At 50.5% G+C, this 27,894-nt stretch overlaps 1 protein-coding gene across 2 annotated transcripts in view; it reads left to right on the forward strand.

Annotated features, from left to right (window-relative positions):
• Positions 1-15,472, forward strand: part of PEX14 (peroxisomal biogenesis factor 14) — an 89,063-nt gene extending 73,591 nt beyond the window's left edge. For both annotated transcript variants that reach the window (XM_019541672.1, XM_019541673.1), the window contains 5 exons: positions 3,219-3,304; positions 7,090-7,192; positions 8,416-8,513; positions 11,506-11,597; positions 13,692-15,472. In XM_019541672.1, coding sequence (XP_019397217.1) covers positions 3,219-3,304; positions 7,090-7,192; positions 8,416-8,513; positions 11,506-11,597; positions 13,692-14,160 — 848 coding nt within the window. In that variant the 3' untranslated portion in view covers positions 14,161-15,472. The remainder of the gene's footprint in view (positions 1-3,218; positions 3,305-7,089; positions 7,193-8,415; positions 8,514-11,505; positions 11,598-13,691) is intronic.
• The last annotated feature ends 12,422 nt before the right edge of the window (positions 15,473-27,894 follow it).

Genomic DNA, 27,894 nt, shown 5'->3' on the forward strand with positions numbered 1-27,894 from the left:
TTTTTTTTACCTTTCTCACCCCCTTAATTACAAGCAAACTCCAGGGAGTTTTGAGCTAGGTGGGCAAAGCTGTGTGCTCATCATCCAGGCATTGTCTGTGTCTGTGTTCTTCTCCAGGGTATTTATGGCCTCCGTTCATGGGTGCTCATGCAGATTTTACACCTTCTAAAAAAATCAGCGACTGCTTTTCTCCCACTCTGATATTCTTTCTCCTCCTGCCCTTTTCTTCATGAGGCAGGACTCTGTAAAGTAAGAGGCCTTGTTCTCAGATAGTTTGATGTGGTGACTCCTGGTTATCTTATCAGGTCTGCCTGCCATAGACTCACTGTTTGTCCCAGAAGAAGCCAGCATTCTGTGCCTCAGTTTCTCAGTTCGTAAAGTATAGGTATTGATCTGACAGATTTTGCTGTGGCTCAGTGAGCCTTAATTCACTGATGTCAATCCAGGCCGATCCTGCAATGAAGTGGACGCTGAGCAGACAGTTAGCATTTGTTCCTGGAGTGCTAATTGCACTTGTTCCATGGCCACTGCTAGCACTTGTGATTGAATAAGCTTAGGGAGACTCCAAACCTAATGATCCAAGGGAGGGAAGTGATGTATTGCTATGAGCTAATGTTGTTCAGGCTTCTTAATGTGTCAGTGATTCAGCTTAGCAGGGTATGGGTGACTCTTATTTACCCTGGTCACCTCTTGGTGGGAGGATATTAGCAGAGATCAAGTACATCCAGAATGACGTGGTCCTGGACCTTTCTGGCAGAATATGGAGTCTCCAGAGCTGCAGGCCACTTTTGGGATTAGTACTGAACTTTGCTGGTAATGCCTTGTCTACTGTAATACTGTATACTGTACACTGTATACTGACCCACAGAAGTTTAGGTCTCTGCTTTTTCTTTCTGCTTCAGTATGTCCAGCTAAAAACTGACCTGGTCATCCCCACGTGCATTTCCATAGCCCTTTGTATAGAAGCTTCACTATATATCCCTGTTGGTCACCAGCCCTCCAAAGGGAGTGCAGAACTAAAATACCTTTTGCGGACCTGGATCATGTTATCTTTCCTCTCCTTTATATTGCAATTCCAGTTTTAAAGATGGGGAAACTGAGGCATAAAGGTTTACTCAAGTCTCTGAGCAAGTGCCCAAGGACATGGAGAGGAAGAGCTGGGTTTAGAAACTGGGGTCCCAAGTGGTGGTCTTGGATTTAAATTGTAAGCTAGTAAAGAGAGATTGCAACTGAAAAGGGGCTGCTGAGATCAGCTATGATATTTCTCCTCCCTGTAATGCTAATGTGGTCAATGAAGAGTCCTCGCTGTGTCCCTCCCTGCCTTTGCTTTCCACTTCCTCCCCCCCCCCCTTTTTTTTTTTTGCCACAAGACTGAATTGTTTCACACATCTCTAAAACGAGTAAAATGGCATTTCAGCTTCTTGTCTTTATAGACTCTCTGAACTTTAGGAAAGATCATTCTGGTCCCTTTTCATTAATAATGAAAACCAGGGGGCAATAAAATGTTCTTAGTGTGAGCATTACAGGAACGAGGGGAGAGATGAGGGAGGTGAAAGGGCAGTGCTGACAGGGACCTACAGGTGTCTCCTGCTTCTACTCAGAGGTCACAGCAGATGGGAGAGATCTGGGAGCATCTAGGCAAAGGCTGACGATCCATATGCAGGACGCAATTGAGAGCCACAGAGCCTGTGAGATTAATTAACCCTTTCTTATCGGGAGTTTGCTATGGGCTGAGCTACATTATCATGGAAGGATATTTGTGTTTGGATCGTCTCGGCAGACAGCTGGCAACTCAGGGGTTCAAAAGCCAGCTGAGCTGCTGATTCCTGTACCTGAATGTCCCAAGCATGACACCAGGTTTCCTGGTACCTCAGTCTAGCCCAGAGTTACAGTGGAGGTAGTCGTATTTAAGGCACTAAAAGCTGTATGCTGCATCCTGAAATCTAGAGACATGGATAAATAGCAAATTGTCACAGACTCTGTAACGGCTAAGCTTGCAGCCTTAGATATCCTTGTTCCCCACTCTTTCGGTTTCAGTGGGCAGTGAATGACTGAGATGGAAAGGAGACAAGTTTTCAGTCAGTCCTGCCAACGAAGTCTCTTTCTCCTGGAAGCACTGTGTGACGGTTTGGAGAGGGGAGTGCTTTTCCTGAATGTTGTGGGTTGCATGCGGAGTTGGATCAGTCTGTTTAGAGGCCACATGCCCGCCTCTACCTCCTGAGTGCTTGCCCACATCCTGCCACTGAACTTTAGGAAAGATCACTCTGCATCCTCTTTATTATTAATGACAACCGGGGGCAGTACAAGCTTCTTAGCAAGCTCGTTCCAGGAGCTGAAAGGGAGAAGCCGGTGGAAACTACAGGTGTTTTCTGCTTCTTGCCACAGAGGAGGCAGCATCTTTGCTTTGTTCAGTCTTTAAGCTCTGGTGCAGAACGGTGCGTTCAGCACCTCACGCTTTTCCCCACTCTTCTTCCTCTCTCTAATGCATATTCTGGCTTTGCTAGGTGTGGTGAACCTTGGCTCCTGCTCTTAATTCAGCCGAGAAAGGCACTGGATCCTCAGATAAGCCTGTAAGGAATAGATCCACGAGACAGCGCAACACTTTTCCTCTCTCTGTTCTTTTATGAGCACACTTACGGTCCCAAACAGGGTTTTCTCTTTTTGAAAAAGGCAATCCCAGGTGGCCTACTGTTCTGCCATGGTTCAGATAATCCAGTTTCCATAGCCATTAGCACTCAAGGGAGCAGTGGCTGGTGTCATGTCCATGCGCCTTCAACTCTTCAACCTGAAAGTCCATCCTGGCATTCAGAGCTGATTTGATGGGGTCCCCTTTTTTCCCACCAGTTCCTTGAAACTCCTCTTCCTTCTCCAGTTTCAGAAATGATGATCTTTGAAAGCACTTGGTTGACAAACTAGACTCAGCTAATATTAACAGTACAGAGATTTGCCCAGGGTCAGTGCAGCACAGATTTGGGTGTCCGCTCCACACAAAGAACAGGCTGAGCAGGACTGAGAGACCTCTGTGGATTACTGATGTGATTTTTCTCCTTTCTTTTGTGTCTCTGGAGTTACTCTGCTCAGCCTTAGAAAACAGAGAAGTTGGCATTATTCTTCCTCCCTTTCCAGAGTAGGCATTTGCATGGGACAAAAGTGACTCACCCAGAGGTCTCTATGCCTGCACGTTCTGACCATGATTCTTTCTGGCTTTTGGCTATTAGGTGCACCGGGATCTAGATGGCGAGACTACAGTGCTTTGGCTATCATTATGGCAGGGATTGCCTTCGGCTTCCATCAGCTTTATAAGGTAAGTGGTGTCTTTCTGTGCCACCAAAGTGGCTTTTGCTCTAAGAGAGTGGTGGTTGTGCTTCCCATATCCCAGCAAACATGCTGGCTCTAAGCAGAGATGCAGTCCTTGAACCAGCTGCTCTTATTGACTCTTCTCTGGATGTATGGATGGAGCTGTATGGGTGCTCCAACAAGAGTCAGTAAAGTGGGAGCAAATGCCTTAGACAAGTAATGATGATAATATCTAGTTCTTTTATGGCACTTTTCCTTGGTAGAACCCAAACAGCCACAAGTGAAATAGGTATAATTGTTTGCATTTTTACACCAGGGGAAACTGAGGCATAGGGAGGTGAAGTGACTTGCTCAGAGTCATCCAACATACTAGTGGCAGAACCAGGCATATAACCCAGGGGGCCTGAATCCCAGGCCTCTCTCTACTAGGCCACACTGCTTCTATGAATTATTTTGGCTGGTCAAAGGCCAGAAGAAGAGGTGCTTACCTCCTCTGCGGGATTCCCAGTGTATGCATGCCATTACTGAGGCTGTCTGCTTAATCGGAACCCTCTAGAGTAGCATTGCTCAACCCATGGGTCGCGACCCAAAAGTGGGTCACGAGAATATATGGAAGGGTCTCAGACAAACTTTAAAACTGGATTCTCTTTTAAAGGAGAAAAATGTGGGAAACAGTGGGTTTTCCCTTGCAGGCTGGCAGAGTTCCAGCTTGCAAAGGGCTGCTTGGGTCCCCCATGTCCCACGCCTCCCTACCCCACACGTGTACCTCTGCCCCACACACTGGGGGCAGTGGGTCAGGAGTGAGGGGCACCGGCAGGACCTGGGGGCTGTTTTCTACTTAAACTATTTCCTGGGTCTGACCTGGCCATCGAGGTTTACAAATGGGTCCTGGTACAAAAAAAGGTTGAGAACCACTGCTCTAGAGCAAGCATATACACTGGTTATGTGGTAGAAACACCCATCCAGCCCATTTTTGGGTGCTGTATTTCTCTGGTTAAACATGTGCTCAATTCTCTCACTGGAGACCTGCTCCCCATTGCTATGGAGAATAAAATTACAGAGCTGTTGGGAGAAAAATGCATGTTATGACCAGGGATCCAGGTTTTCTGTTTCCCACAGAAAATCAGGGAAAAAACACGGATTTTCCCCTTTAACTGAGAAAAATGCGGATTGTGCATTTTAATGGGAAAACATGCGGATTTTCCACTTTTGCAAAGAGCTCTTTGCAGGCTGGCAGAGTTTCAGCCTGCAAGGGGCTGGGGGAGCGGGAGGAGGAGGCCAGGCAGGGGGTGCCGTGTTCATATGCGCTCACACATGCACATGGCCACCAGGCAGCCTGGAGAGCAGCTCCCGCAGATAAGTCTGGAGGGGACGGGGGGGATTGAGGCCCCTATGGGGATGGAGGGAGTGAGTTGGGCAGGGCTGGGGCTGGGGATGCTGCCCAGTTGAGCAATGCATGGGGCTTGGGGCCCAGGGCTGGCACATGTGCCTGCAGGGCCCCAGTAGGGAGTGGGATGGAGCTGCAGGCAGCTCATCCAGGGGGCTGGCTCCCCACTGCTGCATGTACTTTTGGAGGTGTAAGGGGGACACATGCCCCCCAGATTTGTGCCCACGGTGGGCTCGGGCTCCCTGCCCTGCTGCCCTCCCTACCTAGGGCCTCCACAACCCAGCGGGTGGGATCTGGCTTGGCAGGACAGAGTGGGGCTGGGTGGGGAAGCTCCTTGCCGCTGCAAGCCCTGCGCCACCCTGGCGAAGTGCCCCCTGCCTGCCCAGCAGCAGCAAGGGTGGCAGCGTAAGAGTTGTGCCCTTTGCTGCTGCTGCTGGGGGAGCAGGGGGCGCCTCGCCAGGGTGGCGTGGGGCTTGCAGCAAAGGCAGTCAGCTTCTCTGTCCAGCTCCGCTCTGCCCTGCTGGGCCACGGAGGCCCCATGGGGAGGGCAGCAGGGCAGGAAGCCTGAGCCCACACTGGGCAGCCTGCCTCCGCCCCCATCATGGGCTTCACTCTGGCTGTGCTGCCCGCAGGGGAGGAGGAGCCAGGCTCCATGCTCTGCCACAGCAGCCACTGTCTCCTGTGGGCAGCAGCCAGGGCTTGGGCACTGCTGAGGGGGCAGGAGGCTGCAGACTTGGTTCCCTGGCCCCATAGCTATGGCAACTGGGGGCCCCCTCTGGCAGGGCTGTGGGGTGGGGGCTGTGGGTGGGGAGTGAGGGGCCTGGACCTGTGGCCTGGGGAGCTCTGATTTTCCATGATAAAAATCCCCAAATCAAATATCAAAATGTATAGGTACTTAAAATTTATTCTGTTAGAGTGATTGAGGCACTGGTAGGCTTCCAAATTGATTTAAAATTGTAGATATATCAATAAAACATTGTGTTCAATTGATACCGATATGTATAGTGGAGTTTCATTTTAATTGTGAATTTTAGGCGTTTTTAATCACAGAATTTGCAGTTTTTAAACCAGGAATACTAGGATCCTTGGTTATGACTACATAGCAAGGTGTGAGGTCAGAACCCCTTGCTTCCAATACCAGTGGACTATGCCTTTCTCTCTGTGTGCAGATCCCTCACCTTTTCGCCTGCCACAAGACATCTTGGTTGGCCAGCAGAAGCTGCCTTCCCTTTTATAGGAGCCAAAGGTGTATTGGGCCAGCTGCTTAAGCGCAACCGGATAATTGGCCTTAGCAGTGATTTTTGTGCCCGTGGTGGTAATTGTCCTTATTGGGTAGATTGCCGCACCCTGTCACATTGCTGATTTGGGTGTTCTGGGAGGTTCAGAAGAGAATTGTCTGCTCTGGCTTTTCAGAATGGGCGGAAAAAGTGGAGTGACAATGTATGTAAGTGTAAGCATGTGTTTATACACATACTCAGTGAGAGAGCTGTCTGCAGAGACAGCCAAATAGTAGAGTACCAGTATGGTAATGGGAATCTAGATGAATGCTGCTTTATACCCTCTCTCTCAGAAATGCCTCCCTGGAAGCACTTATATCAAGGGCCAGGTTAAGAGAGTGCTGGTAGGCAAGGTGCTTCCTTATAATCAGGGCTGTTTCCACACACCTGCCCAGCCCCCTCTTGTCCCAGGCATGTTGTGTGTGAACCTGCTCTCATTAGGCTGCACATTCAGTTCACATGTGCTGTGTCCCAAGTGGGATCACAGCAATTAGGGATGGCTGCGACCTATTAGATCAAGTCCATCCCCTGCAAGGGCAGAATGAGTTTGATTTCATGGCTGCAGTGTATGCTATCGCTGAGCTACATCCTTTCCTATGGTGCACTGACCCCCATCCCTTAGCCCTCGGTCCACAGCACTCTGCTTCCACCGTCGCCCCGTCTTCTCTATGTTCTTTCCTGGCTCCCTGTGCCTCTAGTTTTGGTTATCCTGCCTCCAGGACTCTATAAGGTCTGTCGTTCCCTTGGCCCCTGTGTATCCATACTCTTATGGTCTCCCTGCTTCTCCATTTTCTGCTGAATGGGTAGATCTCAGGTATCGTAAGAGGCCTGCAGTAGAGACTGAACTCCATCGGCGTGCAGATGGAGAAAGTCTCTGGACTGAGAACTTTTCCAGTAGCCCCTAAACAGAGACAAGAGCTTCTTCTCAGGAGCCCAGAAAAGGAGATCCCAGTAGTTCAGTTTTTCTCATGGCTGCTCTGAGTGCCTCCATTCAGGGGATCTGTATCAGTTGTGCGATCATGGTCATATTTTCTGAAGTTGGTGTGGGAATTGGTCTGATAGGTCCTGGGGTTAGAAGACACCCCGGTCCATCCCTGTTTCTTAACGCAGCCTTCCTGCTCCATGCAGAAATACCTGCTCCCTCTCATCATGGGAGGCAAAGAAGACAGGAAACAACTTCAGAGGATTGAGTCGAACATTTCTGAGATGAGTGGCAGCGTGACACAGACAGGTAAAGATTAATGACTCCATCAATTCACCCCTCAAAGCCCTTCTGCCTGAATCCCCATCCTGCCAAGACCCCCACCCCTCCTCTACCCCTCCGTCTCCACTTTATGTGGTGACTTCATTTATCTGCTCTGAGAATCTGTTCACATTTGCAAATGAAGCCGCCGTCATTTCGGTTTAATTTGAAATTGCTTGTTTACTGTCGGCGCGGCCTCAATTAATTATGTTTTTACGGAAAGGCTCCCAACCTCAGAATATTAATAAGGGGAATAAAATGACAGCCTTTCGGAGGGCTGTAAAGTTCATTTTTAATTTCTGCTTCTCTGAGGTTTTCGGGGGCTTTTTTGGTGGTTTCTCCCCCCCTTTTCTCCGAGAATCCAAAGCAGGGGTCAAGAGAGTCTGTAATTACTGTGCCTTTCCTGACCCCAGCCACCTTCTCTGTTATTGACTCCATAGGGCGCCTGTTCATTACCCAGTGCCCTAATGATGGCCCAGATTAGCTGTTACCTGTCACACCAATAGACATTTTTTTTTTATCAGCTTGTTTACTGGGTGGAAGCACTGGATAAAATACCACAGCTGAAGGCAGTTCCTCACCACCCAGTCGGAGTCCAGCGGGGGTTTGAGAGAGCTCCTCTGAAGTCCAAGGCAGGGCACTAAGTATATCCGGTTACAGAAGAGGAGAGAGGGTGGTTTATGGCCACAGGGCTGTTACAGCCATCATGGGGCGAAGGAGCAGGTGGTTTGAGGGTGGGAAGATGCTAATTGCACCTGTTGGCAGCGGGTGTGGAGGAAAGAGGCTTTCTCTCATTCCTCCCCAGATCTTGGGGTTGATCCAGGGACCTGTCAGTTTCCAGACGAGATCTAAGCCCTCAGCACCAAGTGCCCATGCGAGGCCCAAGACAGATAAATGATACAAACATTGTATAAGTTCAGGGAGATGTACAAATCATAAACCAATATAATTAGAAGGGAGAGGTTTTGGACGGATATACTGTGGGCTATAGACATCTATACAATGGAAAGATAAACTAGAAATACTGGAGGTTAGATGCAGTGCAGGTAGATTACCCATAGTGCAGATAAATTATATGGATTAGAGTGAGCGGGCGTGTGTAGATAAATTAGATATAGTAGGAATAAAGGCATCTTGTAGCTAGACAGCAGGAAGGATGTGTGTGTGTGTTTTTCAGTTTAACTGAAACTCTCCTGCCGTTCCTCCCACAGTGACTCAATTACAGACAACTTTAGCCTCTGTTCAGGAATTGCTGATGCAGCAGCAACAGAAAATCCAGGAGCTCACCCAAGAGCTGGCTGCTTCCAAGGTACCTACCTTCATCTGCGTGTCCTTCAGAGTATCCCTTAGCCCTTTGGAGCATGCATGACTTCTTATGGTCACCTCCCTAACCCATCTCCACATCTTCGTTCTATTTCCCCAAGTTTCTTTGTAGCTGGTCCCGTCTTCCTGGAATATCTGTGCAGATTAATAGGTGTTGACTTTGTGTCTACACTAAACATAAGGCTTTTGAGATAATGTTACCTGCATCCTTCATGCCTGAAATCTGGTTTGTTCTGAACTCTCTGACTAGTTCTGTAACTACCTCCAGTAGAAATTTAAATCGTATCTCTAGTTGGTGAAATGGAAGGACAGGGAAGTAGGTGTTACATGGCAATGAAGACAGGATGACTGGTCTGCCAGCCTACTGACCAGACTGGAAGGCCATGTGGGTAGAAGGTGTTTTTTTTTTTTTTTTACTGTGATACCAACTAGGATTGCAATAGAGGGTGCTCTGTTTAATGTTCCATCTCTCTAGGTGTCTGTCAGTCCAAGTATTTACACTGTACCTATCACCAAGGTAGGACTGGATGGCTGAAAGGAATAGGCTTATGAGGTTCTTTGCATCCAAGTCACCTGTTTAGATCGAGGTCGTGTAGTGACTGAAAGCTTCTAGGTGATCCAGCTGAAATGGATGATGGTCTCAGGCCAACAGGTAGCATTAGTTGCCACCTGTGTCATTCTCAGGTTAAACAAGGATCCCAGCATGTCTAAGCCAACACGCCTCATGTCCAGACTAAAAGGCCCATCATTAGGATGAGAATGGCATTCAGTCACTGTTGACTGTGCTTGTGATGAGATTGCCAACAAATGAGCCAGTGGGGGCTCATACTTTTGCAGCGTGGTTACCAGTGCATTTGGGGATTATTCTGAACCCCATCAAGCTGAACTTGGATTGTGGCACTGATACTTAACCTTTTTCATCTCCAAAACACTTCACCGTCAGTTGCCAGTCACTGCTGAACTGGCCTGGATTTGAACTGGTCACTTGGAGGTGAAAACTAGCAGGGCCCTAGGGTCATTCTGCCCCACAACTGTTGCGTTCAGTGGTCTCTGGGCAGTGAGAGCTTTTGCCTTTTACAACCAGATGTCTGAAACAGTTAGGTGTTTGTAATGCAGTTGTCCACCTCCAGGACTAACAGTCACTCTTCCCCCAGGCTCCGATCTCTTATAAAACCTTTGGTCGTATGTAACTGGTGGGCCACCTCTGGCTATGTGGCGTACAAGCCATACAGTAGGAATCCCTCAGTGGCAGAAATGTAAATCCAACCATGAAAGCTGGTTTATGGTCACAACACTCTGCTTCAATTTTCTTTGGGAGCTGTGGCCTGTCAGTGGCCTAGAGCCAGTCCGGAAATTGGAAAACTGTTTTCACGTCGTAAGTGTTAAGATTAAGACCACATGCTGATCCTGGAGAAGGGAAGAAGGCAAAGCAGCCTTGGTGGTTTAGAGTGTCTTTAAAAAGTTCTTCCTCCCCCTTCTCCCTTCTGCGCTGAACTGGTAGTGCATGCTGTTATGATATCTAAACCTCATGTGTACAAAGAAAGGCTTGGGCAACCCCACAAACCAGGGAGTGAAAGCTGTGTTTTCTCAGCTGTAATGTAAGTTTTTATATCTGCTTTTCAAACTCCTACTAGCACACTGTAAAAAATTAAAAAGAGGCGCTTTAAGTAATTAAAAAACATACATAAAAACTCAAGGCTTGCATTTTCTACAACTGTTTTTTAAAGAGATTGGCTAAAAAGCCCCAGATGTCAGATTTTATTTCTAAATCCTAGGCATCTGGCACCATATGTGTTTTGGAAATTCGAGTCCTTTGCAGGCCAGTGAGTGGAAAGCACTCCCTTGTTAATGTGCTGCTGTAGCTTTCAAGGTCTTGGTGAGCCAGAACAGTGGCTCCTGGATTCTCGCTGTCTGAGGGCTGGGAGTGTGAATCCCAAGGGAAGGCATCTGTGTATATCACAGCTACCACGGTCTGAGCCTCTTCCAGCTGGAGTCGCTGTAGGGCATGCTGGCTGTGAAGGTGCTCGCAGTTATCCAGCCCTAACTGAAGTCTGTGTAAGGAATGAATATGAGCACTGGCTGTGCTGGTGTTCAGCTCTTCCAGTCCCAGCTTCTCTTCCTAGAGATGCAATCTGGTAGCTCAAGCATATTTCTCTTTGTTGAGATCCAGTGGAGAAGTTTTTTGGCTCTTCAAATATCTGTGGATCAGAACACTGATTAACTCCATGCACTGTGAGCCAGTGGCTGTTTCTTTTGTGGTTTAATAGAAATGAGTTAGCAGACTTGGCCCAGTTTTTAACACTTAGTGCTCAGATTATAATCTGCACCCTTAACTGCTGAGGGCAGTCCCAGGAAAGAGGGTGAGACTCAGATGAGTCACTTAAGGTGGCTCTGAAAATTTCATCCTGAATCCCAGGCTCTCTTCTCAAGAAGTGGTCCCTTGGGGTCAGGGTTGAGCATGCTCTTAGGTGAACACGGGGAAGTCTTCATTGCCTTTTCAGGGGCTGCACTGGTTCCCTGCCTTGCTGGCTGGCTGGCTCTCCAAGGTTTTCTTCTGTCAGCCTTACTGTAGGGATTCCTATTTATCCCCCTTGCAAATACTAGCTTCCTCTTTTAAACAAGAGAAGAAAACTCCCTTTAACAACAGCCATGTATGGTGTTTGGATCTGATTTGTGTAATGTCCTTTGGAAACAAGATTAACCCTTCCCATTGACTGAAGGGAAATCCTGTGATGCCTGCTAACATCAGAGCAAGAATTGTCATAGGCTATTAGTGATAGAACAGTTGGCCTCTCTGGGAGTCTGTTTCCAGCACCTGCTCCTAGTTGTGCAAATCCTTTTGCCCAGCAACGAGAGCTTTTAAATGCTTTGCTGAAGACTTTGCGAGCTTTGAGGGGGGGTGGGAGAGAACAGCACAGTTCTCTGAACGATCTCTCAGTGCCTACTCTGACCATTACCTCTTGTGTTTTGTGTCCTAGGCTACCACTTCCACCAACTGGATCCTGGAGTCACAGAATATCAATGAACTGAAATCTGAGATCTACTCATTAAAAGGGCTCCTCCTAAACAGGTATGGAGGAGTATGTAGGCTGGATTGTGGTGGGGGAAGGGGGTTTCCTTCAGGGAATGAGGCAGGCACCGCCGGAAGGAACTAGGCCTGGTCCTCCACTTCCATTTCATCTTCTATGTGAGGGTCTCAGAACACCTCACAAACATTTCTTTAATCTCAGTGCTCTTTGTCTGCCGTCGGAAGTAGCTAAATTTTCTCATTGCCATTTGGGATAGAGACATTGACTGACTCATCCTCAGTTGTAGAGGCAGGAAGAAGGTTCGCATCCCTCTCTCTGATTTTATTGCAAGAGTACCATTGCATTCTTTGTAATCCATGGTTCATTAGCTCTGTTGGAGCTTTTGGTCCTTCCTAGCCTGATATCCATCACTCCTTGTCCACTTGTAAGAGAGGCTGCCAAGTCCCTTTTCCAACAGAGGGTTAGGACCGGAGGCCTGTTGAAAATCAGACCAAATGGCTTCTGGAGGCAGGTGTGCTTGGTAGACATCGAGGCCTGAACATTGCTTTGATTTTAATACTTTTTAAAGAGGGGCAACCTGTCACGCCACTGTTCAGCGGAGGTCACAGATCCTGTCTCCATTCGGTTGGGTCATGCTAGCAGCATTGTAGCAGCAGGAACACTTACTGAAGCCTCTTCAGTTGAGGGGAGGCCATTCTAGTAGGTCTGTGGAGGGATCACAGGCCTGTTGGTCTTTTTTCAGCTGAAGAGCACAGCACACAGTCCTGCTTATCCCTTTGCCTCTAGTGAGGACAGTTCTTTTCTCCGTTAGCATGCTTGGCAGGGACAGCAGCAAGGGAAAAGCTCCCTGGGGTGGGCAAGGGGATGGCTGTCATGGAAGGAAATTCTCTGTTCTGCAGCCAGGGGCTAAGTGCTTTAAAAATTAAACAAAAAGGGCAAATCTCCCTGCAGTGAGCAGGCGGTGGTAACACTGGAGCCAAGAAAACTTCCAAATTAAATTTCTTGATAGTATTTGTGATACCAGGGAATAATGCAGGCATGAGTCTGTGCGCACTAGGAGAAGATGGAAGCTGGTGTAGCTGGGCTTCTCCACAGCTGGGGTGGCGGTGGGGGGGGTGAGGAGATGGAGGTGAGTGCAGTTGTTTTTAGGTCTGCACAGGTTGAATCTGTTGCACCAGATGTCATCCCCTGCAAGGAGGCAGGCAGCTTCCCCTTGCCCCAGCTCTCCTCTGGAGCTGTGTTCCCTGCATCAGGTGTGTGAACTTCCCCCAACACTTACGCTTCCTCTCTAAGGGCCTGATCTAATATCACTGTATGTGCCCAGTTCCCACTGATGTCAGCCAGGGCTGTGCTGGCTGGGGGAGTGTAGGATCAGGCCCTGCATACGTTGTTCTCTGGATGATAGCATCTTTTGAAGGCAGCAGGGGAAGCCCATTCCTCATCGCACTGCCATCTGCCCTGCTTCCCATTTTGGTTACCTGTGCTGCTGCGTAGGACAGACAGGCCAGGTTATCACCTGGAGTTCATTGGGGTAACTCCTTGGAAATCTGTGGGACAAAACTGATTTACACCAACTAAGGATCAGGCCCAGATGAATAGTGCATACTGTGACAGGAGACCATGGGGCAGTGGATATATCTCACAGGGTAACCAGGTGGGTAGAGTAGAGCTTGGCTCAGAGCCAGGGTACTGATGCCCATAGTTTCTCCCTGCAATGGGACCTTTCTGGACTAGTTAATCTGCGATTGTGGTGCAGCAGAGCAGTGCACTCCCCCTTGTTTCCCAAGGCAGTGCTTCCCAGGGGGTAGAGCTGGGATGGGTGAGTTCTGAGTCTGAGTCTCAGCTCACACTGTGAAAATGGCCAGGGCCCATTTTTTCCCACTTCAGTTTGCTCGTCGGTGAGTGCAGATGTGCACAGACTTAATGAGCGGGTGCATGTAAAACAGTTTGGGATCATGGCTGGAGAAGGCAAGGGGCTGTCTTGTGGCTCGCTGGTTACAGTAGGGACTTGGAGCCCTGTTCTGCATGATTCCTTGAGCGTGCTGCTCGCCTCGATGGCTGATCCCTTCTCTGAAATGATAGCCCTGCTGTCCTAGTAATACAAGCCCCTTTCTTTGCTTTCCCTCCACCTCAAGGAGGCAGTTCCCTCCCTCCCCATCGGCCCCCAAGATCCCATCGTGGCAAATTCCAGTGAAGCCTTCCTCACCCTCCAACCCTGTTGCCACCAACCACAACAGTAGCAGTGATATCTCTCCTGTCAGCAACGAGTCCACCTCCTCCTCACCCGTCAAGGAGAACCATAGCCCAGAGGGGGCAAAGGTCAACTGCCACCTCCTGACCACAGAGGAAGGTGGCAAAGCGGTTATTGATGTCAAGGGCCAGGTGCGGATGGAGGTACAAGGTGAGGAGGAGAAGCGGGAGGACAAGGGGAACGAGGAAGAGGAAGAGGAGGATGATGAGGACGATGACGTCAGCCACGTGGATGAAGAGGAGTGCCTCGGGGTCCAGACTGAGGACCGGCGAGGAGGTGACGGGCAGATTAATGAGCAGGTAGAAAAGCTACGGAGACCTGAAGGGGCCAGCAATGAAAACGAGATCGACTAGGGCAACTGGGCTGCTTCTCCTTCTGCCCTGCATCTCCCTAAGCCTCCCCTCCTTTTCTGAATTGCCTCTCCTGTTCAGTGGAGAAAGCTTCCCTGCCCCAGTGATTCTCCCATGATTCACCTTGAGTAGCGTCATGATTGTCCAGTGAGCAAGGTGGGTCCTGTGTCACCCCAGGGCCATGCAGCATCCTGGTGGCTTTCTTTCCCTTTCCCCACACCACCTCCTGCCCCAGGTATCTGAGCTGGGGTCACTGCCCAGATTGGGAGAACACCTTACCATGGCCAGAGACTCCATGGCTAGAGAAAAAAGTCCACTTGCAAATGCATCATTCGTGAACTAGTCCAAACCTTCACTGCATCCCAGAGCCCTTCCATCCACGCTCAGAAACCAGCTGGCCAAGCCCCTTCTTGTTCCCAACCACATCTTGGTCCCAAAGCAGTTCTCCCTGTTCACTGAAACATCCCACCAGATTTTACTCCTCAAACCAGGCTGTTTAATCCCTAAATACCCCATCAAATCTTGCTCCCAGGCCAGCCACCTGCCGCCCAGACTTTGTGTGAGACCCAACTCCTGAAGCCGTTCAGCCTTTGAGAAACACTGAAGTTCTGGCAAAGTCCAAAGGGCACAACTCCCTACACTCAACCTGGTGCCTCTTGTTAGGGATCAGGCCCATAGAAATGGTCATGAGGCCAGGTGCCCTTGACTTCCCTCTGGTGAAAGAGTACTTCCCCTGCCGACATGATTCGCACCTGATGCCCCATTCACTCTCATTTACTGTGCAGGGAAAGGGTAGCTCACGCCCGTTTCTGACGTCTTCCGTTCCATTAATAGCCTGGCCTGAATGAATCGGGCGATCTTGGCTGCTGGAGTAGTCAGTCAGTCCCAAGTCTCTGCAGTGGTTCTTAGCTCATCTAAATGGTCTGTCAAGGCCCGTGTCCAGCGTGGCACAGGGATCTGCCTCGGCAAGATCCTGTTTGCAGTATGGAGAATGGTTCCGACGCAGAGGTGCACCGCTCCCCTCCCTGCCCGGCCCGGCCCGGCCCGGCCCTTTTTGCCCCAGGAGGGCTAAACACAAAAACAAAATGACGAGTTTTGAATTCTCCTGTTTGCAGCATTGTGTTTGCAGCTGGTAAAATGGTGGTGTCTGATTCTTATTCACTGCATAAGAGCCTCTTAGCAGAGCAATTCCTGTAACATCTGAGTCTCACTGTCCTCACCAAGCAAACGTGCTCGTCTGTGTGATCATGTATAGATTTCAAATATAAAATACGATTGTATATAATTGTAATAAATATGAGTTACCACTATTTAACACTGGGCTGCTGTGGCTGACTTTTTTGGGAGGGGGTGGGCAAAAGAGAATGTGGGCTCTGGAAACGCAGCTCTTAGGCAAACGTTCCCCAAAGTTTATTGGGAAATGTTTGTTAGTTTTATAGTCAGCTGCTCCCGTCCCAGGTTCTCCCAGCAAAGGGCAGTGCAGAGCACAATGGAGGATCTTGGCAACTGAGGCTACCCATGGACCCCTTGTCTCCCCGCAGGAGCTATTGATTGCAGTGAGCAATGTAAGTAGCTCTGATGGTGCTATAACTTGATGCTACCCCAGGCCATGGGGTATGCGCGGTATGGAGCAGATGCCTCATCCTCAGGGCAACGTGCAGCTCTTCAGTCTCACCGTCTTCCAGAAGGAGGCACTAAGGGAGATGGTACGTGGTAGCTCATGACTATTTGAACCCCACCATCTCCGAGCAGGCGGTGGTGCAGGGAGCAGCATATAGCAGCTCAGCTCCTGCAGTCCTATCTTCACTTGACAGAAATGTTTGGCTTGCTTCTAAAAAATGAGGGATTTACTTGATTCCTGAGTATTTGGGTGTCTGGTACACAGTGACATTTGCCTACTCAGGGGGAGAGGAAGGGACCTTCATATTACTGTATTTAGACCTGCTGTTGAATGTGATGATTTCTCATTCCTTAAATGGACGAATATCTTCCCCAGGAGTCTCTCTCTCCCTCTCTCTCCCCCTCTCTCTCTCCCCCGTAGCATTCACTGAGAATGTTGCATTTAGCTAAAACAGGGCAAATTTGAGTGTGTTTAAAAGCGGAGGCTTTCCTTACATGATGGCACTTTTTGTCTTCCTCAAGCCAAGAATCCTCATGAAATGGAAATGCGGGGTGAACACAGGGAGGCAACAAAAGTATTGTCCTGCCTGTGTACATTTTATATACATAGAAGGTTTTGAAAATAGAAAGTGCTTGGACAACAGCAGTCAGTGAAATGTGGAAAATATGTTGCTGAGGTATGCCCCTTGTGGAGTGACTTACGAGGTTTACAGCACAGGCAGCCCTGAGGTTTTTTTCCTTCCCTCTGTGCTTCCAATGGATAGCTAGTTCATTAACAAGGCGTGTTTTTGCTTTGAGTTTTTCAAGCCTTCCTTTGCTTCCTGGGGTAGCGATAAAGTGTGATTTTTTTTTTTTTTTTTCCCCTTCTCTTCCAAACCTTGCTCTTGCAACCCTTCCTACTCGGGGAAGTCACAGCTTCCCTGTCCCCTACCCTGCAGGCCAGATCAAAACTCTGGCTTGCTCAGGAAAAGTAACCCTGAGATTGTGCTGCTGATACTGTGTTTATTCACTTACAGGTGCTGGCTGAGGGGACCCAGCACACCAGCAGGGAGTTCTGAGAAAGCTGGGCCTTATTGCCAGCAGGTATTTCCGAGAGTCCTGGGGGCTTAGTTCCCGTGCGTTTCCCATCCTGCCTTTGCTTTCCACAACAATCTCATAACGAAAATATTGATGACCAGACCAAGGGCAAAGGGGCAGTGATGGAAACGGGCTTTCCCTCATCGCCTTGGCTTGGGATTCTGTAGCTGCTGCTGCAGGGATCAGTATTTTAGTCCTGAGCTGCGCTTGTCCTTTAATTCATAATTCTTCCCTCCTTTCTGCCCCCCATCCCCGTGGAACCTAGCTTCTTAAATCAGTAGCTCTGGGGCAGTGGCCAGTATGTGCTGGGCACACCGTGGCACTAGCTGAACGACTGGGGAGCAGGGATCCTTTTCCCTGCAGGACAAGGGAGATGACACCCTTCTCTGTCTGTCTATCAGGGTGGAGTTACTACATCAAGAGCCCCCTATTCTACCAGACTACTGTGCAGTAAAACCAACCCCTGGATGACCGGTGCCTTCTGAGGTAGCAGGACCCTTTGTTCCTCTGTTAGTGTGTGATTGATTAATCAGACCATGGCATACGTGGCTGTTTATGGGCATTTTTGCCATAATACAGGAGACTGAGAGTTGTGCCAAAAGACTGATAGGTCCCTTGCATCTCAGGAGACCCACTGTGAAGCTGAAGGAGTGGAGTGGTAGGTGAGGATGGTAAGTAGCAGGTTCCCTGGTGGCCTGAGGAGGGAGGTTTGCATTAGGTGAATACATTGATTGTTCCAACCTTAAGGGACACCAAAGAAAAAAACTGCAAAGGCAGGAGGGGACATGAAGGAGGGAGGCAGGTGGAGAGCGAATGTCGGGAAGGAGGAGATGGAGCTGGCAGAGAGAGATTCGCTGCTTTAGGCCTTCCTCCCTCTGAAACACCATGGACCACGCCAGAGCAGATGGAGACAGCCTGCTGCTGTCAGGCAACATGAAGACATAAGAGCTCATAGTCCAGTGTCCATGAGCAGCAGTTTTGGTGCCAGGGCACCTCTGGATACAGGCCAAGGTGGGAGGCATATGGAGAGGGACCTCTCCGAATCATCTTCATTTGACCCAACCATGGCTGGCAAGTGAACCTGGCTTTGTGCCCTCAGAATACAGGGCCAGGCGAAAAGCTAAATGTGAGCCACTTTGCCGGGGCTGGGAAGGGGACTGATTGTGGCCCCTCTTTCCCCAAGGACTGCTGGAGAAGGATAAATTCCCACATTCTTGGGAACAATCAGCATTTTCCATTGTGCACCTTTCTAGAGCACAATCCAGGATATTTGGGCTAGGGACACAGGGATGGGCTCTGTGGGGCCTCATCCTGCCTGGCTACTTGACCGTGGCTGACTCACTTGACCTCTCTGCACTGTACCAACCAACACCAAGGGGTCTGGTGAGGCTTAAAATAAACTGCCAGAGGAAGGCAAACTTGGGAATCAGGCCCAGATTTCCACCCAAGCCTGGCCGCTCCATGCAGCACGCCAGAGTAAAGGCGCTGAACTGTGGTGCGGGAGGGGGCTGCCTGGCTCCTCACCCACCCAAGCGCACAGCTCCTGTCTGGGAGGACCGTTTTTTCCCACCATGCCTTTCTGCACCTGGAACTCTCTAGTACGGCAGAGCTTGTGGTCCGCCATCCCGGGCCTGCCGCCACTTGCTGCCTCTCCTGCCTACCCAAGGATTAAGTGCCTGGAAGTCCCGCTGCATTTCCCCTCCCTGCCCCAAGCCCTGTGGAGCCAGCGCGGCCAGCTCTGATGTGTGATGGCAGAGAGCACTGCATCCTGGGATACCTTCAGGCAGCCGTGGCCATACAGCCAGGAGGACCACCTGGAGCTGGGAGTGAGCCCCACGCAGGTGAGTAACCTGTGCCTCCTGGGGTCCCGTGCCCAAGGAGTCTGGTCGAGGTGTGGGAGGTGCCAGCATCCAGCCCAGACATTGAGCTCAGCCTGTTTTTACTCTGTGCCGTCAGTAAAAGGCTGCAGGGGCTTGGGAGCAGTGGTTTTGCTGCAGTGCTGGTGCAGCTGTGCAGACCTGAGGGTGCGGCTGAATAAGGCCCTGAATCCTGCTCCCTCAGGTGCCGGCAGCCTGCGGATCCGCCCTTGATATTGTCCGTGCTGCTGGCGGGTAGGAGCCCCCCCATCGCGTGACTTTGCTTTGTACCCGCTCAACCTGGAGCCGGTCCTGACTCACGCACCCAACATTGGTGTCAATCATGGCTGGGCCCCGTCTTGAGATGTAAGACCCCCTTCCTAGTGCTGGGTGCCACGTGAGCACCGGGTAAGATGGCTCCTGCCTGAGGAGCTGACGGTGTGAACAGGGAAGGCAGAGCAAAGTTGGGAGAGGAAACAGGCACAGGGAAGGCAAATTACTTGCCTGTGGTCCTAACGCAGAACTGGGACCAGAACCAGCCTCCCCGCACGCTCGGGTTGGTGCCCTGCTAGCTAGACCACACTGCCTCCCCAGGCGTTTGCCCAGCATACGTGCATCAGGCTACCTGCATCAGTAGCCCTGGCTCTTACCTGCACGGTGGCAAGATTATAAATGCACCCAGGATGAACCAGGGGGAGGAGAGACCTGGGTTAAGGCAGACGGTCTGGTTTGCTGAGGGGCGCAGTGGGAGCTGAGCTTTGCGTGTGCTTTGTGGATGGAGGGGCTGGCATGGGCTTCCTCGGCTCAGGGAAAAAAACTCCCATCCCCAAAAGGGAGCAAATGCTAACCTAATAAAGGCACCAGCTGGACGGAGGGAAAGCAGCCCTTTGGAGGGAAAAAAAAAAAAAAAAAGAAAACCTCCTTTCATTAGAAAAATAATATATTTCATCCAAATAAGGTAAAAATATTTGAAATGGGGCAGAAGTGAGCACCAGGCAGCATCTGTCAGGCCCTTTCTGGAAAGGGGAAGATTATTAAACTCAATTACAATTTATTTTTGTAGAGTGTCTTTCAGATGAGAAATTTCCCCAAATGCTTTGCAAGGCGGCTTTGTGGGTAGTCACAATATGGAGCATCTTAGAGAGAGCCCCCCAGTACCCACTGGCACTCTGGCCCTCTTTTTTTTCTACATCTGCTGTAGGATTTAACCCTTCAAGGATATGCCATCCATCCATATCTCAGCAAATAGGGAAGGATCTGATCTAATGCCAGCTCTGGGAGCATGTCTGTTTGGCTTAGCGCGGGGAAAGAGACAATATTTTTTCTTTACTGTTTTCAAGAAGATTCCTGCTTTTTTCTAGGATTGCGTCTTCTGATCAGATTTGCTGCCCTGCGTTGTTTTTTTTTCTTGCGTCTGTCACTTTGCCAGACAGTCTGTCTGTCTCTTGGTCACTTGGCCTGCCTAGCGTGTTTGTCTTCCACTGCCTCTGTCTGTTGATCTGTCTGTCTTTCTCTGCTGCTGTCTGTCCATCTCTCTCTCTCCAGCTTTCAACTCTGAAACGCCTCCAACTTTACCCCTCAGGCAGTAACCAGGGTCTTGTCTGTATGAAAAAGTTGCAACGGCTTAACTCAATGTTGTTTTTTAAACTGATTTAGTTAGAGCCACGCAAACTTCTGTCCAAATGTGCTTGCTTGGTTTTGACCCAGGCTTATTTTGGTTTCAATTAAAGTGGTTTAAACTGAAGCAAATGTTTCCACGCAATGTAGTTTCCGAAGCCAGAGTGCTGCATGCCGGCTAGGCAGAAATCGTCGCTTGTACACTCCAGGTCCGACAGGGGCACTCGGCTGGGCAGTGGACCCTGTTGGTATAACCTGCTCTGGCTGCGAGCCGGGAGCTGCATGCCAGGGTGGGGGAATGGACCGGGCAGGACTGAATTCACCTGCTCCTTTGCGCTCAGGTTTGGTGGCCTCAGCTTGCTTGGATGCTACAGGCTTGTTCCAACACAACTATCGCGTCCTGTCCTTGGTACGCAGGGTGACGGGGGCTCAGGAGGCGCCGAGGGTGGAGCAAGGTGTCCTGATGGAGCTGAGTTAGGTGCCTGGCATCTGGCGTGCAGGAGACGCTCCGAGTGTGTGCGTTATGCCTGGGCAAAGCTGCTTCAAGGAAGGTTTTTCCTGCTACCGGTATTTAGCCGTCTCAATTCCTCTCGCTAGTAAAAACCAAATCCCCCCCAACCCCACCCTGCTCCTCACGGACCAGGAGAGACGCAGTGTCCCACTTTCCAAAGCCCTTCAAATTATTTTGGCCCCTGGTTTTAGCTCTTATGTTGCCTGCGCATGGTTAGGTTTGGGTGGGTGCCAGGATATGCCAAGCCCTTCACGTGGTGGGGCGTTGGCGTTGGCTGTGGCTGTGGCGTGAGCCCCGTGTCACCATCAGATGCCTTGCTGCCAGGACTTGGAGCGAATGCTCTTGTGGCTGGGTTGCAAACGGTGCAAGGCAGCGCCCCAGACTGCCCCAGTAAGTGCTGGCTAGTGACTGTGGGAAGGGGGGGCAGGGCAAGGATCCTTAGCCGGCCTGTCAGATAAATCTTCGTGTGTTTACTTAAATCCTCAGTGTTTCTTCAGTTGTTTGTTTAAAAAATTTCCTGCCAAAAAAGAGCAAAAGGAAGGAGGGAAGCCACTCCCACCAGCCACGCCACCTCGTCCAGGGCCAGAGCACGGCTGGGGCCCAAACTCGCCCCCCACCGGGTTGCGGGGATGGGGCACAGCCTCAGGGTGGGACACTGGGGAGAGTGGGCTGTATCCCAGGGGTTAGGGCAAGTCCGTTCCTGCAGCCCCTCTCCCAGTCTACCCATGAGCAAGCCCCTTTCCCAACCCCGGGCGGCATTGTCCTGCTACAGAATTTGCCTTTGTCAGCTGCCAGGCTTTGACGCCGCTTGGTCAGGACAGGAGACAGACGGGGGAAGGCCGGGCCTTCCTACCAAATGTGGTGTTTAGACGCATAATTCCCTGCAGCAAAGGCTGAAAAACACCCTCAGTCACTCTCCCGTTGAGTGACACCAATGCGCACGCAGCCCTCTACTTCCATGTCCCTCGAGAGAGTCTCGGTCTTACACTTGCTCACACCGATTTGTCGTGTCCCCCCCCGTTGCACGCTACATGCGCAATGAGCTCATGCCCTTGCAGGCATGTAGACTGCCTGGCATACACACCTTTGCACACACGGTTTCACCTGCTTACACACATGTGCATTCAAATATAGTTATACTTGGATGTGCTCTGTGTGTAGACGTGCACACTCAGGCTTTTGTGGGTGCACTCAAATGCTAGATTTATGTACTCATGGAGAGCCATCCTTTCTGCGTGAACACATGGGCACACTCATGCTTTCATTCTCTTGGCTTGGCCAGAACCAAGTCCCACCCTACTTCGCACAGCAAAGCAGATTGGAGAAGTTTTTTGTTGTTGTTGTTTTTTTTTCATGAAAGCAGCTGCCTTTTGTTTAGAGCTGGCACAAGTTGCTCGTTGTCTTTCAGCAAGACCCTTAACATTCAAGTTCTCATAGGAAAAGAGATGAGACTTTATTGTCATGTTGTTATGCAGCTACTGCCTGAAGTTCCCTCCACTCCAGGGGCAGGGAGGAGCTCAGGAGAGGTTTGCCTGGAGGAACTCACCGTGTTACTAAGGTCAGACTGAAGCCCCCAGTTGCTGCTCTTTTCAGAAGGGCCTCTCTGCACTTGGAAATAACCTCTGCAAGTTTGGGTACACAAAGTCTTGCCTCTGAGAAATGAGTGTGCAAAAGTGTGCAAGGGGATTTGACAGGCAGCTTGTGAAATCTGAGCCTAAACATTGCTTCCCCTTGGCTTTTCCCCCTTCTCTTTATCATCATTTCTCTCTCTGGCATATTTTGTACTATTACCCTCCTGTCTTGTCTGCTGCCTTCTACTCCCCTTAGTATTTGCACCCAGTGAAAATCGTTGCCTAGCACAGTAAGATAGGCTGGGCCAGGAGCTGCAGAGCTTGCAACCCAGGGTTGAGAGCTGTGGTCAGTGCTTCAGCCTGGGCATATTGTTTCCAGTCATTTCCTGTTCTCTCCCATTTACCTTTTGCTTCTCTGCTGCCCGCAGTTGGGCAGATCATTTGGGCATGAGCGAGGGGCACTGGCAAGCTGGGCGAGGAGCCCAGGTAAAGTACAACTCCTTCATTTCTCCTCTCTGGACCAGGAGGACCCTGTGCTGCAGCCGTTGGTCTGCAGGGCATAAACAGATCCCATTCCTGACCTTCGACAGGAGTGCTCATTGCCTTGCTCCTGCCCTCTGCCCCAGTCCTGGGTTCCTCACCCAGCCTGCCAGTGCCCCTTACTCATGCCCAAGTGATTCGCGTGTGCTGTTCAAGGCCTGAGCCCTGTCCAGCTCTAACCCCAGAACAATTCCCATGTTTCTCTAGATGAAAGTTTTATTTTTTTGCAGATAGTTTGTCCCCCAAGCTCCCCCCCCCCCGGCTGTACCAGGCCTCAGAGCTCTTGTAACATTTTTTCTGCAGCTGTCTCAGGCTGAGACGGTGAAAAGGTTGTGGTGCTCAGCTTGTAGCACAGGTGCCTGCTGCTTCCTCTTCTCCAGAAGTTAAAAGCACCCTGAATTTGTCCTCATTTAGAGGTCAGAGGCATCGTGCTGCCAGCAAATTAATAGATTGAAACACATTTTCCCACCTTTTGTGTTCAGTGGCACAAGCTGTGAGGAGCATCTCTCCAGGTACCAGCAACACTTAAGCACACCTTAGGGCCTGGCTTGGCATTGCTGCCTTCTGCAGCAGCCGCTGGCTGCTTCCCTCATCCACACTCTGTGTTCTTGAGTCTTTGTAGCCCTCTCGGCATGATGGTGCCCCTGATGTGTGGCCCAAACATGAGCTGGAAGGTAGCTAGGGAAAAGGAGCGGCATAGAGCACTCCGCTGCTGTAGATGTTTCCCTGCTCGTTGAATAAATCCATCTGTTCCTGCTAGCCCCCATGGTACCCTGGGGGCTAGTTTAGTGCTTGGGAGATGCAGACTCCAGATCATATTTCTTCCTCCTGGTTGTTTTATAGCAGACAGGGTCTCCATTTGCCCTATGCCAGGATCTGACCCCATCTCACGAGGCCAAAGTCACTTGTTTCTCCAGCTTCTGTGTTACTCAGAGGGCCTCGCCACCCAGGTGGGTTGAGATTGAAAACTTGTGTTCCCAGCTCTGCTGCAAAGAGAGAGAGGGGAAAAAGGAGGCTCAAACTCGGGTCTTCGTATACTGCAAACCAGGGGCTGCTACCGGCTCCTGCGGAGCAGGCCTGGGCCCTCCTCAAGCTGTTGGGTTTAGGAGGTGGTGAGAATACTGCAGCTAACCCTGGCTGAAAGGCACCACAGCAGCATTTCTGCCTCCACACCCAGGGATTTTTTACCTGGGGTTTGGGAACCAGGCTTCACCAACCTGCTGAGTTGGTGGGCCTGCGCTGCCTCATCCCTGTTACAGTTAATACGTGCACCAGGCTGTGGCTGACCTACCTGTCAGCTCCGGCTCCATGCAGGTGTTCTCAGGTGGGTGGATTCCTCTTTTACTTGCACCACAAAAGACAAGGCCAGTTAGTGCCCCCGTCATGACCAGTTTGTCTGCACAAGCAGCAGCAAAGCACTTGCCCAGGGCCTGCCTGAAGTACTACACCGCACCTGGCAGCAGCTTCCACTGTGAATAAGAAACACTGGCCAGTGAGTCAATGGCAGTGGCTTGCGCAGCTGCGCCAGCCCTGGCTGTACCCTGCCTGGCACCCACCCCCCTGCTTTGCTCCTGCTGCTCTGTGGGTCACAAAACCCATGCGCCTGCGGCAGGGGCCTGAGCTGCCCCGTTGCCAGCCTGGCAGGGGCACAGCAGCAATGGCTTGTACGTGGTCAACCTGGTTTTCTTATTTTCCTTCAGCCCGTAAGTAAGGAACTCTTTAAGTACAATGAGCGCCCTATAAAGAGCAGGTATGTCCCAGTGTGAGCCTCTGAGATGACAGGGGAGGGGGACAGGGTGTACAGCATTGGGGATGTGTGTGTGTGCGTGCACACTTGTGCTCGTGCTGGAAATGCAGCAATGTAACTATCCCATGCGCTGCGGGCAGCGCTCCAGCAAGAACAAACATCCGCATGCTGAGGTCGGATTAGGAGCGTGTTCGGATAATGACATCTGAAAACAGGATGGCTGGGAGCAGCAGCGGAGCAACCAGGGGGCTTTGAAAGAGAGAGGAGTCTTAATCCCCTCTGCTAACAAGGAGGCAGCTGCTGCCAAGGCACAAGGCTTGGCAGGCTCAGTGCCGCTGCTTCTGGGCTCCCTTTGATGGGTGGCAGAGAGGACAATGAGGCACAAACAAGCACCTTGCCGTTGGCAGAGGATGGGAGGGACCAGGCAAGACTTGGCAGGGGGCGGGAGGAGAGGGGAGGCTTTCAGTCTGTCACTCCCTCTGACTGCAATGTGAGCCTCTGCAGCAGTGGCAAGGGCAGGCAGTTGCTGCCCCCGACTCTCAAGCACTTCAACAGGACAAGTATCAAAGTACTGTCCTGTGCTGGAACAGCCAAGGGGAGCAGCTCAGCTGGCACTGCCAGGGTGGAGAAGCAAGGCTAAGAGGGGATGGGTACAATGCTACATTGCCTCCAACCCAATCAGTCCTCTGTGAGTCCAAGGCAGTCAGGCCAGGCCAGGCCAGGCTAGGCAGGCTGCTGGCTTGGTACAGGGCTTGAGCGTGCCCAGGTGAGAGCGGGCTGAGGCTGCAAGTCAGCTCAGAGGCAGCTGTTGTGCCTCGTGCGCTCAGCCCCAGGGCATAGGCAGTGTGGTGTAAGCTGCAGCCGAGAGAACGTGGAAGGACGAAAGCGGAGGTGAAAGGTTGTCTTGTGCTTTCCTCCCCCGCCCCAAAAAATAAAATAAAATAAATACCCCTGAGCTAATGTAGGCGGAGTGACTAACTGCACCGTCTCCATTGTGTTCGCCTATTCTGCACCCATGTGGCTACCATGCATGGTGGGGAATGGATGGCACCCTCTAATTTTCACTGCTACAACACCATGTAAATAACTGAGTTTTAACATCCACTAATAAAGTTTTACATCTGTTTTCACCACCGCAGGACCTGCTGCTCTCACTCGCTGCTGGACGCGGGAATGCCTTCCTTCCCAGAGCCAACAGCCCAGGGGCTGTGCTTCATATCTCAGAGGCAGGCATGCCAGCCTGCAACAACAGCCAGCTGTGGGCATGTTCTTGCCAAAGGAGGCATCTGCCAGGAGGCCAGGTAACACTAGTGTGTGGAGAGTGGTACTTGCTCTCTGGCTTTCACATGCTTCCTCGCTCTTGCTCAAAGACAACGTCAGCCTGCATTTGGGTTTGATGGTGTGGTTCTGTGCGCTCCTACCATTGCATAGTGCTTTCATACTGCACCTCACAGGAGAGTGGTGTTCCCATCCCAGTCTCAGGACTCCAGGGAACCCAGCATCCAGGAAAAATATTTTTTCCCATTCCCCATATGGGGGGCATTACCTAGCTGGTTCCCCACTTGGTCCTCCCTCTGCAGAGCCTACTTGGTAAGCTCCTTGACTATCCAGCATCACTACATCCGCTGCTCTTCTAGGGTCTTATCTGAATCCCTTGGAAGTCAAAGACAAGACCCAACCCCATGGATTCAGTGAGCCTGTGGATCAGCTGCTACAGTAAGAAACGGGGTGTGTTGTACAGATCAAAATACTAAGCTCTGCAGTTGCAGGCTGGGGGAGCTACAAAAGTACTTAAACCAGTGTCTGAGCCCCCCAGTGCAGCTGGGAATGAGTGAGCACGCAGCAACCTCGTGCCAGCCCTATCCTGTGCACTGTGAAGGCTCCTTCATGAACTGTGCTCTTGCAAACAGCTTCAGTAAGCTCTGTAACTAGTTACACATCTGCTAAAACACTGTTGTGATTTGGGTCCATTCAGCAGAGCTCAGTCTCTTGTGAAGCCAGGTCTTTAACACTGAGTATTCATGACAGTGTTAGGGAGGTCCTGATGCTGAGATTATGTCTGTGTATTGTAGTATCATAGTGCTTAGGGTCAGAAGGGACCTAAACAGATCAGGTCCGACCCCCTGCCCCGGGCAGGAACAGGTGCCGCAGTCATATCACTCCAGCCAAATATGTGTCCAGCCTCCTCTTGAAGACCCCCCAAGGTAGGAGAGAGCACCACCTCCCTTGGGAGCCCATTCCAGAGCCCGGCAGCCCTAACTGTAAAGCAGTGTCTCCCGATGTCCAGCCTGAACCTTCTCGCTTAACATTTGTGGCTGTTATTCCTAGTCACCCCAGGTAGTGCCTGGGGGAACAGGGCCTCCCCCAATGCCTGCTGGGCCCCCTGCCCCCGGTGGGTTTGTAAACGGTCACCAGATCCCCCCTCAGTCTGCCATTGTGGAGGTTGAACAGGTTCAGGTCCCTTAGCCTCTCCCTGCTGCCCCTGATCATGTGAGCCGCCTCCTCTAAACTCTCTCCATGCTGTCCACATCCCTCCTGAAGCGCGGCGCCCAGAACTGGACGCGGTACTCCAGCTGCGGCCTGACCAGTGCCGCACGGAGGGGGAGGCTCACTTCCCTGGACCAGCTCAAGATGCATCTGTGGATGCAGGACAAGGTGCAATTAGCCTTACTGACCATGTCCTTGCATTGGCAGCCAATGTTCATCCTGGAGTCAATTAATGACTCCAAGATCTCTTTCTGTGTATAGAACAAGGGGGTGTCTGGACAAGGGGGTCAACGGTAAGACAGGCTGAAAAGACCATAGTTTCTTGGGTAGTGACAAATTAACCCAAATTCAAAGAAACAATCAAAAGGCAATGCCATTGTTGGTTTGTTTGGGTTTTTTTTCCAGTTTTTATTGAGTGAAAATGTCAAACCTTGCATCAGTCATGCAAAAAAAAAAATCAAATAAATAAAACACATATATTAAATTTCTAATAGCACTAAATTCAAGTGGAAAAATATTCAGTTCTTAATAACGCAGGTGCCGAAGAGACCAGATTCAAGTAAATCAGAGCACACCATCCTGGTTAGGGTGTTTTTTTTCACTTTCTGCATTTTTTTTTTGTCTCAAAACCTATATATATATCTATATATCTATATATATATGTATATACATATAGATATATACACACACACATATATATGTGCATACATA

The sequence above is a fragment of the Crocodylus porosus genome, unplaced genomic scaffold (assembly GCF_001723895.1).
Source record: "Crocodylus porosus isolate Cpor-Errol unplaced genomic scaffold, CroPor_comp1, whole genome shotgun sequence".
Classification (NCBI taxonomy): domain Eukaryota; kingdom Metazoa; phylum Chordata; order Crocodylia; family Crocodylidae; genus Crocodylus; species Crocodylus porosus.